At 48.1% G+C, this 15666-nt stretch overlaps 1 protein-coding gene across 1 annotated transcript in view; it reads right to left on the bottom strand.

The window, feature by feature from the left end:
• Nucleotides 1-15666, bottom strand: part of LOC122942243 (VPS10 domain-containing receptor SorCS3-like) — a 466943-nt gene that overhangs the window by 22530 nt on the left and 428747 nt on the right. Inside the window, 1 exon segment of the mRNA XM_044299746.1 lies at nt 2656-2842. Within this exon segment, the coding sequence (XP_044155681.1) occupies nt 2656-2842 (187 nt within the window).

Below are 15666 nucleotides of genomic sequence, written 5' to 3'. Positions count from 1 at the left end.
CCTTTAAAGTGCAGGGTCAGATGTAATATTTCATGAAGTTACTATCTAAATAAAGATCAGGTTGACTGTAACAAAAACTTGACAGAGCTGAACTGTTCCAGTGTGGCACCTGAGGACACGTCACTGATGAGTCCAGCAGTAGATGTGACCCAGTCTATGTGGAAGTTGACAAATGATGATGGGAAGACCATTGAAGAAAGTCTAGAATGAAGCTGTGGGAGTAGGTAAGTATAGGTTCCTTTACTGGCAGGGTGGGAATTTAAAAACAATCCTGGACAACCCCTTAAAGGTCACAGCACCCATTCCCCATACTGGTGGAGTAATGATGAGAATTACTTTGGTTCATTGTCATCCTTACAATTTTTTGATTTTCACTTTAACACCATAGGCTTTGTGGTGCTCAGATGTTTCTTTTTATATGTCATTCATCTTTACTTCTAATATTTATGGCTACGATCCTTGACTCGTACACTCGGGGAGTAGCAGGAGGACCAGACACCTTTGCGTGGGGAGACATTTTGCCAGTAAACTTTGATTTAGCCAATAAAATGAAACAAGCCTAAGGAAATAAGTTTGATATCTCTGGCTAACAGCTCCTTTTGTTATTTAATGGACCAAGGTGACGCCAAGAACAGTAACGGCTTTAATAACAGGTAGTTAGAGGCAGAGATGATTGATTTGTAGAGGAATTATTACCGTGATAAAGTTTCAGGGCACATTTCATCCTTCACCGGGATAACTTGAAGTGATAAAATGCCTTAGTTACCCTGTCTCTCGGTATATTAACTGCTCTGGAGATCTCCATATTGGCCATCCTGAGGGCACACAAATTGGTTTAATATGTAAGATGTAAAGTCAGGATGATGAAGGCCACTTGTGGGAAACATAAGCCAGAATCTACACAGCCAAAGAATGAAGAAGAAACTTTTTGCCCCTCTGTAAGCAAGAATAGAGGTTAATGTAAAATGGCTGTGTTTTTGTTTTGTTTTTTTAAAACGAGAGAAAAAGGATCTATTCAGATAATGCAGTACTGGAGCTACTGGAGTGCCCAGTGGACTATAATCACTTGTAATGGGGTCAGTTGTGTGGTCCATTGTTTTGTTGGAAACTAGTGGTTCAAGGCAATATTAGTCTTTACATCAAATCTAAAGGATTTTGAGATTGAGCCACCAACCAGATGTGAGTAGAGCCTTATGTGCTAATAATAAAGGGGTATTCCAGCCTGAAGGTGATCAATGATTAATTATTAGCAATTCAACGGCTGGGATCTCATCGATTGCTAGGAGGAGACCAAAACTAGAAGAGGAAAATCATGAGTGTTTTTCAAGAATGGTCCCTGGCTCTCTAGTCAAAGTTACTGGTAATTCCAAGAACAGATGAGTGAATGGAGAGGCAGAGTCTTACAGATTTGGGGCACAGGGGACCAGGTGCTTCATTAACTGTTTGGTAAGATTCACAGTGATTGGACTCCTACTGATCTAGCAGTCTATGTTTCTATACAGTCAAGGAGTTTAAGCATGCATGGAATAAGCATAAGGCCATCCTTTAAAAGATAGGGCCAGGGGTTATTCATAGTATTCAGTATATTGGGCAGACTAGATGGGCCAAATGGTTCTTATCTGCCGACACATTCTATGTTTCTATTACCTATCCAGTGGTTGGGTGATAAGTGATTCAGTCTGGAATAACCCCCTTAATACACATAATATAAATGGTCATAATGGCTAAAATTATTCAAGGGATTACGTTTTAGGGGGTATACTGGTCCTAGCAATTGACATAACTTTGCACAGGCACCTGCTATGTCTCTGATCCCCATGGATCTGCAGCCAACCACACTGAGGTTATTCCAAGAGCTATCAGTCTGGAGGTTCCCCTGTAGCTAATCCCCAATTTGTGTATAGGGGTTAAAGGGTAAAAAAACAAGAGTACCACCAGGATAACGCCATTCGGTTTAGCCCACAGTCAAGCCAGTTTGTTGGCACAGTGGTTCCACAACCTTTGCCCGTAACATTGACCAGTAGGGTTTTAATCTCTAGGTTATTCCCCAACTGGTAAAATGAATGGGCTGTGTTGGTCTTATTAACTTTTTTGTGCCTTCAAATAATAGCCCTCATCTCTGGAAGAAAGTGGTGTAGAGAAAATACCCAAGGTACTTTAACCAATTAATTTGCTATGAACAAAGGGAGTCCCTGCAGTTGGACCCTCATGAAAAACAGTAAAAGAAAAATCATTTTTTTTATCCACTAAGGTCGACACCTCGCATTAGAATTTATAACTACATTCAGCAATGTCTAGGATTTGTTTAGTTACAATCCCTTGCTGTATTTAATGTGATTCCATTACTGATACAGTACATTTCTCTGGGGATAGATCTGCTTTTATTTTTGACTTTCTAGCCCTGCATTATTATTTTTTTAATTAAAATATTTTCCTCAATAGGTAAAAAAACAAAAAGTGGAGGACCCAGGAGCACAGACGCTCCAGTTTTATCACTGCCAAAAAGTTTCACCTGTCTAAAAACTGTACATTGGCCAGTTTGGTATCAAGTACGCTGGAATACTAGATCACAAAGGGTTTGTGTTGTCCCATCCTAAAAATTTATGAAGGACATTTATGAACAAATGTTAAAAGTAATAACAAGAATTAACTTACAAGTAACATGAAGGTAGAGGACATCACTGTCAATGCCAACATTGTTTTCCGCGTAGGCTGTGACTTGATATATTCCTGGGTTCTTATACACATGACGGATACCATCTTCAATCTTACTAAAATTGGCATAAGACACAGCGCTCCCATCTCCAAAGTCCAGCTGAATATTTGTTCTTTGCAGATCTCCCTGGAATGAAGAAAATATTTCAGTTTCAAATATGAACCATGAAGATAAATCTTGGTGATCGTCATTGCTATGACCTCTCAACGACAGTCTATTAAAGGGTTCTACTATGTCTACATAGACAACAATGAAAACCAAATATATGTATCCTTCTCCAAGTCGTGTCTATTTCCAACTGAAGTATGTGACCATTTATTTTGGACACGTTAGTGAAAGGTTTAAGAGCCAAGAGGTGGAAACCTTTAACTCAGAGAACATTAAATGTTTATTTTTTTGGTCTGGATATTCCTTTCTTGTTCGAAAGGTCTCTTGACAATAAATGAGTCCCTTGCTGGGACCCCATAGATTTTCTATAGTATAATTGGCGGGGAAACCAGGAAGCTAGTCCTTAACAGGATGAAGTAGACTTAGGGTCCATCCCATACTAAAAAATCATGTCTGGTATTGCAGTCCCGGTCCATTAAAGTTAATGGGGTTGAGCACCTATACTACGCACAAACTTTTCCAGGTGTGGTTCTGTTTTTAGAAGAAAGTAGTCATGTCGTTTATTCCAGTTCAACCCTTTCAACTTATATGGTTTGTATCATGGGTGGCCATAGTTGGATTCGAACCCTAGATCCAAGTCCGGTAATGCAACATTGCTAATCAATGAGTCACCATATTGTCCACTTGGATAGCAAATCATCTAGGGAAAACCTGGACAAGTCCAGTTGCAAACCTTATGCTGACCTTGCCCTAATTCCAAAAATACTTGACTTGTTCTTCTACTGTAATGGTCTCGCCTGCAGCATAGAAAACTTGATTTACCAGGTGAGGTTTGGATTCAAGGCTAGAAGCGACTGTGCACCATCATCATTTGATGGAATTATTATTATAGAAAGTTTTATCTGTGGATTTCTCCACTTGCAGTTGAAAAACACATTTCAAAAGGCCACGAGGTTTAACTGTTCTATTGATTGTCCAAAAGATGGAAGGATCCATTAAAGGTCACACGTTCCTAAATTAGAACTCATCTATCACATTCTCAGATAGTGTGCTGATGTCAGGGCCTTCAGGAAAGGATTTTCCCTGTAAGAAAGAATTAACATTAATGCTATAAGGATCATGTCTGAGGGATCCACATCTGGAGGTCATTATTGATGTTCTTCGAGAAGCATTTGAAGAAATAAGACAAGTACAACAAAGTTCTAAGGCAATTTTTAATGGAAGAAAATTTACTGCCCAGTGTAGAACCTCACCCCTTACATCTGAGGTATGAATGAGAGTGGAATATAGTACATGGCCAGTAGGTGGGCACCTGAAGATCACTTCTATATTTCTTTCAGAGCCTACCCTTCCCCAATAAAGGGAAGACTTACTGCAACCACCTATGATATTTCTCAAGCCATTGGTTACCGGTATATTGATTTGCAGAGGCAATCGGCCAGTCCTGATCGCATCGAGCCCAGTCTCAGATTCAAAAGGGTTGTCCCAAAAATAATATTTTACAATTTTCAAACCAACTCCTGGATCTTAAAACTTTTGTAATTGGATGTAATTCAAAATGTATTATAGCTACTGAATTATTCAATGAAACTATCTGTATAGCGCCTCCTGCTGTTTGGTCTTTTTCTAATCTCTCTTTCCACCTCACTGAGACGGAGGCACACGCTCAGTTCCATCCTTCAACTGTAACCAACTGCAGCATGAAGGACATGCTCCCTGAGAAAAGACCCCCCCCCCCCTTCCTAAGCTGACAACTTGAATTAAAAATAGCAGAACAATTGGAGCAATAAATGAGAAGCTCTCTGGATCCATGTGAGGTGGAGGGCTGGTTCTAGTTTTGTTAGAAAGAGGTTGTCTAATGATGTCTAATATTCATTTTTTTTACATTATTCATGGGAATCCAGTCACTGAACGTTGTCTGTGTTTGATTTTGACCTTGATTGCTTTGCATCTAGATTTAAGCTTTCATTTTGTCCCCCCTGGTCTTGTCACTTGATTATGTCTCCATTTTCTAGCTTGTTTTACCTGAGAAGCTGTCATGGTCTTACCTTCTTACTGTTCTCCTTCGTTTGACATGTGCTGGCGGCCATCTTGGTTTCTGGGTTTCTTGTAGCCTCCCACCCTGCGGCTTCTCCTTCCCGCTGGGAGGAGCTGGATGCCTAGCTCATATATATAGGAGGTCTGTGGCTTCAGTTCCTTGCTTGGTCCTCCTGTGTTCACATGCTTCTAAGACTGCTGCTGCTTCTGGTTCCTGATCCTGGCCTCGTCTGACTACCCCGTTGGTTCCTGATCCTGGCTTCGTCTGACTACCCTGCTGGTTCCTGATCCAGGCTTCGTCTGACTACCCTGCTGGTTCCTGATCCAGGCTTCGTCTGACCACCCTTCTGGTTCCTGACCTCTGTCTACGCAAGACCCTGCTTCGGTTTAGCCATCCGTTTGGACTTTTGCACAGCTTGATTTTCAATAAAGCCTTCTTATTTCCACTTATCTCTTGTTGTACGTCTGGTTCATGGTTCCATGACATTAGGACCAAGCCATGAATTCTGACGGTACAGGGCCATCCTCGCTACCTACGCTGGTTGCCAGACTTGATCAGCAGGATCACCTGTTGGGTCGGTTCGCTGTGGCGTTGCAAACCCTGCTTGAACGCACGGCTCATTTCGCTTCCGTTGCCGATGGGTCGGTTGTCGCTCCTGGGCACGCTCCTACTGCCGCTCCGGTTGTTGCGCCAGAGTCTACCCCGACACCTGTTGCTGCGCCTGCGGTGTCTCGGGGTATGACCGGTTCTGCCCCCCTTCCACAGCGCTTTGGGGGAGAGCCAACTCAGTGCCGAGGTTTCCTTAACCAGGTGGGCATTTATTTCGAGTTGCTGCCACATGCCTTTCCTACTGAGAGATCAAAGGTGGGCTTCTTGATCTCGCTGCTCTCGGACAAGGCCTTGGCCTGGGCCAGCCCTTTATGGGAGAACAACAATCCGGTGGTTGCCGAGTTTTCCGGTTTTGTTGCTTCTCTTCGGAAGGTATTCGATGTGCCGGCTCGTGCTGCCTCTGCTGCGAAGCTCCTTATGTCCATCAGACAGGGTTCACGATCCGTAGCTGAATACGCCATTGAGTTTCGTACCCTGGCAGCAGAGGTGGGCTGGAATAATGAGGCTCTGGTCGCTGCTTTCTCTCATGGTCTCTCGGATGCCTTGAAGGATGAGGTTGCAGCTAAGGACCTACCAGTGGAGCTCGAGTCTCTTATTTCTTTCCTGATTTTGATTGACACCAGACTCAGGGAGAGGCCTTCCTTTAAGGAGAGCCTGCGGAGGTCTTCTAACAGATTGGCGCCTACGTTTGCTGTCCCACCCGTGCCTCCCTCTCCTCCCACGCCTCCTGGGGATGACTTGTCTGGGGGTGAACCCATGCAGCTGGGGTTTGCTCGCCTGTCCGAGGGGGAGAGGGTACTCCGGAGACGCGAGGGCCGATGCATGTACTGTGGTCTCGGTGGGCATTTTCGGTTGGCATGTCCGAACCGTCCGGGAAACGCTCGCACCTGAGATCCTGTCGGGGGCAGATCTTGGGTGGAGTCTCCTCGTCCCCGGTTTCCCGTGTTGACAAACCACTGATCACTGTTGTCCTCTCCTGGGTCGGGGGCTCGGTGACGACCCAGGCGTTGGTGGACTCTGGTGCTGGTGGTTTGTTCATTGATAGTGTGTTCGCTGCCGCCAATTCCATTCCTCTGCAGCCTCGAGGTTCCCCACTGGCTCTTGAGGCGATAGACGGCAGACCCCTTCTGCCGCCACACGTGACTCATGAGACCCTTCCAGTGGGGATAGCCATTGGTGCCATTCACAGAGAGTCGGTCTGTCTCCAGGTGATTTCGTCTCCACACTACTCGGTGGTCTTGGGGTACCCCTGGCTCCAGAAGCATAATCCGACTTTCGATTGGAGATCGGCCGAGATCCTCTCGTGGTCACCGCAGTGTGGGGCTAGTTGCATCCATGGGCCTGTCAAGTTGCTGTGTACTTCCTCGGACTCTCTGTTGCCTCCTGAATACGAAGAGTACCGGGATGTATTCGATAAGGTGCGCGCGGTTGCCCTACCTCCGCACCGCCCATATGATTGTGCCATAGAGTTACAATCTGGTGCCGTTCCTCCTCGTGGCAAAGTCTATCCACTGTCGGTAGCGGAGAATGAGGCCATGGAGGAGTACGTGAGGGAGGCGCTTTCACGCGGACACATTCGCAAATCCTCGTCCCCGGCAGGGGCTGGATTTTTCTTTGTGAAAAAGAAGGGCGGTGAGTTGAGGCCTTGCATCGATTACAGGGGTCTCAATCGCATCACGATCAAGAACGCTTACCCGATACCCTTGATTTCCGAGCTGTTCGATCGCCTCAAAGGGGCCACGGTCTTTACCAAACTCGACCTGAGGGCGGCATATAACCTGGTAAGGATCAAGGCGGGCGATGAGTGGAAGACCGCGTTTAACACCAGGACCGGTCATTATGAATCCTTGGTTATGCCCTTTGGGTTGTGCAATGCGCCCGCAGTCTTCCAGGAATTCATCAACGATGTTTTCCGTGACTTGTTGCAGCAGTGTGTGGTGGTCTATTTGGATGACATCCTGGTATATTCTGAATCCATGGAGGCCCACATTATGGATGTCAGACGAGTGTTGCAACGGTTACGAGAGAACAGGCTGTTCGGTAAGCTTGAGAAATGCGAATTTCACCGATCCCAGGTAACCTTCTTAGGTTACATCATTTCCGCTGAGGGGTTCTCCATGGATCCTGAGAAGGTTTTGGCTGTCTTACAGTGGCCCCAGCCCAGTGGTCTCCGTGCCCTGCAGCGCTTTTTGGGCTTCGCCAATTATTATCGGAAGTTCATCAGGGACTTTTCCATGCTAGCCAAGCCTCTCACGGATCTGACCAGGAAGGGCAGTAATTTCCAGGTCTGGCCGCTCGAGGCCATCCGAGCTTTTGAGGCTCTAAAGTCCGCCTTTGTGTCGGCTCCGATTCTGTCGCATCCCAACCCTGGGTTGCCCTTTGTCCTCGAGGTGGACGCGTCTGAGACGGGAGTAGGCGCTCTTCTGTCTCAGCGTAGAACACCAGAGGGTCCTCTGCTTCCTTGTGGGTTTTACTCCCGGAAACTGTCTTCCGCGGAGTGCAACTATCAGATTGGTGACAGGGAGTTATTGGCCATCGTGCAGGCCCTTAAAGAATGGAGGCACTTGCTCGAGGGTTCGGTGGTTCCGGTTCTCATCCTGACGGACCACAAGAATCTGACCTACCTTTCTGAGGCCAAGAGATTGACACCACGTCAGGCCAGATGGGCTCTGTTCTTGACACGTTTTAATTACGTGGTCTCCTACCTACCCGGTTCCAAGAACATCAGAGCGGATGCCTTATCACGGCAGTACTCCGAGCTGTCCGGGGAGGAGTCTATTCCGACTTCGGTCATACCTCCGAATCAGATCCTGGCCGCCATTCGCACCAGCCTGACCTCTCCCCTGGGTGAGCAGATTTTGGCGGCTCAATCTGGTGCTCCCTCTGGGAGACCCAACGGCAGGTGTTTTGTGCCTGAGGAGTTGCGCACTCGGTTGTTGCGAACCTACCATAACTCCAAGGCCGCGGGGCATCCTGGAAAGAATCAGCTGTCCTGGGCTGTTTCACGTCTGTTCTGGTGGCCTTCTCTACGTTCCGACATCGCCGCATATGTAGCGGCATGCTCCGTTTGTGCCCAGAGTAAGTCCCCTCGGCACCTTCCGTTGGGCCTTTTGCAACCCATAGCCACCGGGGAGCGCCCATGGTCACACCTGGGGATGGATTTCATTGTGGACCTCCCTGCATCCCGAGGCCATACGGTCATTCTCATGATTGTGGATCGGTTTTCCAAAATGTGCCACTGTGTTCCTCTCAAGAAGTTACCCTCTGCACAAGAGTTGGCCACGATTTTCGCCAGGGAGGTCTTCCGGTTGCACGGGTTGCCCAAGGAGATTGTGTCGGATCGGGGGAGTCAGTTTGTGTCCAGGTTCTGGCGCGCCTTTTGCTCCCAGTTGGGGATTCATCTCTCTTTCTCCTCGGCCTACCACCCTCAGTCCAATGGGGCCGCAGAACGATCCAATCAGGCCTTGGAGCAATTCCTTCGTTGCTATGTCTCCGATCACCAAGACAATTGGGTTGACCTCCTGCCTTGGGCTGAGTTTGCCAGGAACACGGCGGTGAACTCTTCCTCTGGGACGTCTCCCTTCATGGCCAATTATGGGTTCCAACCTGCCGTGTTACCGGAGGTATTCTCTCCCCAGGATATTCCGGCTGTGGAGGATCACCTTTCCGTCCTACGTGCTTCTTGGGTACAGATCCAGAGGTCCCTTGAGGTCTCTGCGCAGCGCCAGAGACTCCAGGCTGATCGCAGACGAGCGCCCGCTCCTTCCTACCAGGTCGGAGACCGTGTATGGTTGTCCACCCGCAACCTCAACCTTGGAGTGCCCACTCCCAAGCTGGCGCCTCGCTTTGTTGGTCCCTTCCGAGTGCTTCGCAGGGTAAACCCGGTAGCCTATGCCCTTGCGCTTCCTCCTGGAATGCGGATCTCCAACGTGTTTCATGTCTCCCTGTTGAAGCCATTGGTGTGTAATCGTTTCACTTCCTCGGTTCCTCGGCCCCATCCGGTCCAAGTGGGCAATCGTGAGGAATATGAGGTGAGCAATATCCTGGACTCACGCCTGGTCCGCGGTCGGTTGCAGTTTTTGGTCCATTGGCGTGGTTATGGTCCAGAGGAGCGTTCCTGGGTTCCCTCCGCAGATGTCCATGCTCCTGCTTTGCTCCGAGCCTTCCACGCACGCTTCCCTCAGAAACCGTTCCTTACTCCGCGGAGGAGGGGCCCTTGAGGGGGAGGTACTGTCATGGTCTTACCTTCTTACTGTTCTCCTTCGTTTGACATGTGCTGGCGGCCATCTTGGTTTCTGGGTTTCTTGTAGCCTCCCACCCTGCGGCTTCTCCTTCCCACTGGGAGGAGCTGGATGCCTAGCTCATATATATAGGAGGTCTGTGGCTTCAGTTCCTTGCTTGGTCCTCCTGTGTTCACATGCTTCTAAGACTGCTGCTGCTTCAGGTTCCTGATCCTGGCCTCGTCTGACTACCCCGTTGGTTCCTGATCCTGGCTTCGTCTGACTACCCTGCTGGTTCCTGATCCAGGCTTCGTCTGACTACCCTGCTGGTTCCTGATCCAGGCTTCGTCTGACCACCCTTCTGGTTCCTGACCTCTGTCTACGCAAGACCCTGCTTCGGTTTAGCCATCCGTTTGGACTTTTGCACAGCTTGATTTTCAATAAAGCCTTCTTATTTCCACTTATCTCTTGTTGTACGTCTGGTTCATGGTGCCATGACAGAAACCTACCATAAAAGACCATAAAGTGCCTCATTGTGGTGGTTTTAAGATTAAGAATGGAAAACTTTTCTTAGACGCTGCACCTCCAGTTAGACTGTATCAGTAACCAACTGTGATTAAAAGAGGTTGTGTCACTTCAGCAAACGGCATTTATCATGTAGAGGGGTTATGACCACCCTGTAATCCATCAGCAGTGGCCGTGCTTGCACACTATCGGAAAAGTGGTCTGCCTCTCTCTGGTGGTCGCCTGGTCGGGACTATGGGAGCGCTCATGGGCAAGCATGCGCAGCAGCTCCCATCCCAGCCACTTTGTATCTGTGCTGCAGCAGTGACTGTAACCCCTGGAAATGAGCTGTGTATAATGTGATGGAAAATTTAATCCAGCCAGTCAAGGAGGCAATATGGACAATCACAACTCATTAGTAAGTGCCTTCCTTGTATTAAAGTCCTTGGACAGGGATTTTATATTAATGACCTATCCTCAAGATGCCATTAGCTGGTGAGACAACCCCTTTAAGGATCCAAATATTTGATGAGAGTCATAACATTCTTGCTAAAAATCTCATTTTGATAACCATGCACATTAATATGGAGTCAACCCTGTCTGTTTTTTACCAGTTTCCATCTTTTTTGAATGCTTTCAATTACATTATAGAAAACATCTGGGAAGATAGGTGCTGATAAGTTGCAAGTTGACCAAAGGTGTTCATCACGTTGAGGTCAAGGTTAATGGCCGCCAATCAAGATCTCCCAAGTTTACCAATAACTTAAGTAATTTTTTGTGGACATCAGTTTTTCAACGGAGAAAGAGCCTTCCCTAAATGTTGATACAAATCTCTATAATATCCTGATATGAAAGTTCTTTCGTCACCGAAGGACCACGTTCAAACCATGAAAAAATGCTCCAACTATTACTTGTTTTCCATCAAACATTTTAGGTGGCCCTACAAACCAGAGTGGTAAGTGTTTTTCTAGTGTCTATCCTAAATTCATCCGTCCGATGGCTGTATGGTACTATGACACTGCTCCTATTAAGAATACATTACATCACTCCATAAAAAGTTTGGACTCGAGGAGAGATCTAAAGCATGAGGGCAGCTGCCCAGCCATGGAGATATAATCTAAAAATGCCTAACCAATAATCAAGCTAATGTGCCTCCTCGAGGTGGTGTAGGACTCTGCAGCAAGTTTTGAAACTTAGAGAAGGTGGGCTAAACCCTTCACGGATTTCAGTACTTGGTGGAAGCATTCCATAATAGGACTGGTGCTAGATGTAGCCATTGCCAATAGTGATGGACGAACAACGGCCGGGAGGGTTCGCGAATGCAAGTTCGTAATCAAATGTTCACGAACCGAGCGTTCACGGAGGGCCCTATTGACTTTAATGCCAGGCGAACCTGAAAAAGCTTGAGGTCATATTTGCAGCAACCAAATACTTACTAGAAGTGCACAAATATTCCCACAACATGGACAGTGATATACCAGAGGTGGATCATTGGCAAAAATTCCCACAAAAAATATGTATTTTAATCAGAGGACATTTTTATGCATCTTAAAGGGAAAATCTCAAAAATGTGCCGTGCTGGAGCCTAGAATTTTTTTTTTTTAGGCCACGGGAGTACAGGCCCAGATTAGGCATTCACCTGACAGAAAATAACTTGTGATGACGTGGCTGGAGGTACATTAGGCAGTCACTGGATAACATTTTTACTGTAGTCTACTGGAGTACAGGCCCCAAATATTAAGCACCTGACAGAAAAGGCCTATTATGACACTGTATATACATAAGACAAGGACCATTCTTTGCTCTGGGTGGTGGCGGATATGTGTCGGCTGGCATGAGAAAATTCAATTACACGTGGTCGTCACAGGTGTTGAATTCCTCCGAGATCCATGCCTCAGAAATTTTTTAGAAATGTCAGGTAGTTCACACTGTCGTGACCTAGGCGAGTGCACTTATCGGTCATGATTCCCCCTGCTACGCTGAGGCTGGATCCGGAGGGTGGCTGTCGATGGGTTGGCTGCAAGAATGATCTTATATTCGAAGTGACCAACACATCTTCAAACCACCCTCTTCTTGCAGGCGCGGTAGGATTGGTACCTGCACATGTTTCGCTGTGGGTGGAAATTCCTCTGCCAGTGCCTGCAACAGCAGAATGCAGCATCTCTCGCAGCAAGGCCTGTGATTCTGTTAACAGGTCCTCCATTTTGTGTTTGTACCGGGGTCTAATTATGTTTCCACCCAGTACTGGTCCGTGCCCTTTATGCTTTTTATATGGGGGTCCTTCTTCAAACACTGGAGCATGAAAGCCCCCATTTGCACTAAAATGGAAGCAGTAGAGTGGCCTGGCTCCTGCTCATCACCCAGGAGAATGTCGTCCTCGGTCTCCTCCCCCAGCCACAGACAACACCAGGGATCCCCGAAAAGTTTAAAGTCCCCCTCAAAGCCTGCTCTTCTTGCTCCTTCTCCTCCTTCTTCTCCCCCCAGCCACTATCCTCTTCTGACTCCTCTTCAGACTCCTGCTGACTTGTCTCAGATGGAGTAGCCCCCCTGGTAATTCATTCAGCATTGCGACTTCCTCATCTTACAGCTCCTGCTCCTCAATGACTTGATCATTGACACGATGCAATGCATACTCCAGAAAGAAGGCGTAAGGTATGGCGTCACTGATGGTGCCCTGGCTGCAACTGACCAGTTTGGTGATCTCATCAAATGGCCGCAGAAGTCTGCATGCATCGCGCATGAGCAGCCACTGGGGTGGTGAAAAGAAACCAAGCTCCCCAGAACCTGTCCTGCTGCAGAGTTCGTACAGGTAGTCGTTAACTGCACGTTGCTGCTGGAGCAGCCTATCAAGCATATACAAGGTGGAGTGCCGTGTCGGGCTGTCACAAATCAGACGTCTGACGGGCAAGTGGTGTCGTCGCTGAACGTCAGCAAGGCAAGCCATGGCCTTGTAAGATCTTCTAAAATGGCCAGAGACTTTTCTGGCCTGCTGCAAGACATCCTGGACCCCAGGGTGTTTGGTAACGAATCGCTGCACGACTAAGCTCAGGATGTGTGCCATGCACACATGTGTCATTTTGCACTGTTTCAGCACACTCAGCAGATTGGCACCATTATGGCACACCACTTTACCAACTGTCAAATTGCCCCTGATCTGCCTGTAAACGCAGAGCCGAAAGCAGTGAAGGACCGGTGTGGCTCTTGGCTTCCAGGCACAACAGCCGCAGCACAGCATGACAACGTCTCACCTGGCACGTCGAATAGGTTCTGGGGAGCTTGGGGGCGCAGCAGAAGAGACAGTATCAGCGGAAAAGGAGGATTCAGTCGAGGAGGATGGAGTAGGAGGAGGAGAAGAAGAAGCAGGCCTGCATGCAATCCTTGGCAATAACACCAAATCCACACGGGAGCCACGGGTTACATGCTTGATGGTCGTCAGAAGGTTCACCCAGTGGGCAGTGAGGCAGTAAAAGTTATGTACCTTCCCTGCCCGTGTTTGTTACACCACGTGTCTGTGGTCAGATGTATCTTGGCACCGACACTGTGTGCCAGAGATACATTCACTTGCCGCTGAACGTGGCCATATAGCTTTGGGATGCCCTTTTGGGAGAAATATTTGCTTCCGGGGACCTTCTATTGCGGTGTGCCAATGGCCACAAATTTTCTAAAGGCCTCCGAGTCCACCATTTTTTATGGCAGTAGTTGGCGGGCTAGCAGTTCTGACAAGCCAGCGGTCAGCCGTTGGGCAAGAGCGTCATCAACTTTTTACACTCGAACATTTGGGCCACGGAAGCGACGATGGCACGGTGGAAGGTGGAGTGGAGGACAAATGGGAGGAGAGAGGAGAAGGAGAAGAGGCAGGACATGGAGCGCCGGGAGTGTGGCTTTGTAGGTTCTGACCGCATTGCTCCCACTGGGCTCTGTGATGGGAGGCCAGGGGCCTTCTTAAGGTGGTCATCCCTAGGTGAGTGTTGGTGTCACAACCAGACAGCTGAGAAGCTCTGACAGAGGCCTTTCAGAACCTCCTCCTTGAGTTTCTTTGTTGTGGTATTCAGTTCCTCATCTCGTTAGCCTCTCTCAGCTGTCATGTGTTGGACTAATTGCTTCCCTTTAAATTCCTCCCCAGAATGCTTTTCTGGGCGGCTTATACTTCTTCCTGGAGTGTGTGTGCATGCTGATCTTGTTCTCCTTTCTGCTACAAAGTTAAGTGTTGAACATTTATCTGTTATTTTCTGTTTGCTGGATCCCAGGTGACCCTGACTCCCTCCGTGTCTTGTGTAGGGGGCCGGTGGTCGAGTCCCCTCACTATTGTAGGGTGCTCAGGGGTTATATAGTCAAGGTACGTGGATATGCAAACCTCCACCATTCGGATCTTTGCATAGGCTGAGCAGCCAGGGAAAGTGCCAGGTCTTCTGCAGGGGTCTCCCTTTGGTTCCTTAGCTGTTGGATCCAGCGAGTCATTTATGCATGTTGCTTTGCCTTGTTTCCTGTACACCGTCCGTGACAGTTGGGCTTACCGCAACTTGTGTGTTGACAGCACAGGCTTCAGATGGCAACACTATGTCAGCCGCGAACACGTTAAAAAAAGCCCACACTGCAGAGCCATGTGCCGACATCCTGGGAGCACCAGACTGTGCATGGTGGATGGCTCCCTCCAGATACATTTGCAGTCAGATTTTTGCATCCTGTGCCCTGCGAGCTCTGCCTGCTTCTCCTCCCTCTCTGCTGCTTCGTCTCTCCCTCTGAACTCCCCTCCTCTTCCTCTGTTATGGGCACCCACGTGACACATCCATCGACACATCATCATCGTCACCTTCACCACTACTGACATTAGAGATCTCGGAGTAGGCAGCAACAGCGGGGACAACCCTCCTTAGGCTGATCTGGATACTGTTGTCAGACTGCTGGGTGGCGGCCGTTGCTACCTCCTCATCCGATGTAAAGAATGGCTGCGCATCGGTATGGTCTGGGAAAGGATGGGAAAATAATTCCTCTGACTTCAGTGGAGAATCTATGGTGGTGGTGTATTTGGGGGTGCACACAGCAGAGAGTGAGGAGGGTGCAGATACAGAGGATGAGGAGGGTCCAGAAGCTGAAGGCTGAGTAAGCCACTCAACCATCTCTGGTGCGCCCTTTGAAGTAATCGCACGTACCTTCTCCAACTTCCGACTTAGGCTCCAGCCTGGTGCACCTGCACCATCCATAGTTGTTCCAATAGCGCTTGTCACTCTATCTAGCTGCAGTATCGCAGCAGAACCGCACAGTGGAGGAAGGGGCTCTTTCACCCCAAAATGCCTATGGTAAATGACAGTGAGGGACGACTAAAGAAAAACACCTATATCCACATTCGGAGGTTAAAGAAATTTGAAAACCCCGCCTGGAATTGAAAGTCAACTGACCGCCCAGCAAACCACGTGGGACGCCACAACAGGTCCTGGAAGGTCAAAGCGGTAAGATCGCTACAACGAAAATCC

Source organism: Bufo gargarizans, chromosome 6 (assembly GCF_014858855.1).
Source record: "Bufo gargarizans isolate SCDJY-AF-19 chromosome 6, ASM1485885v1, whole genome shotgun sequence".
Classification (NCBI taxonomy): Eukaryota; Metazoa; Chordata; class Amphibia; order Anura; family Bufonidae; genus Bufo; species Bufo gargarizans.
This window is presented reverse-complemented; position numbering and strand designations above follow the sequence as displayed.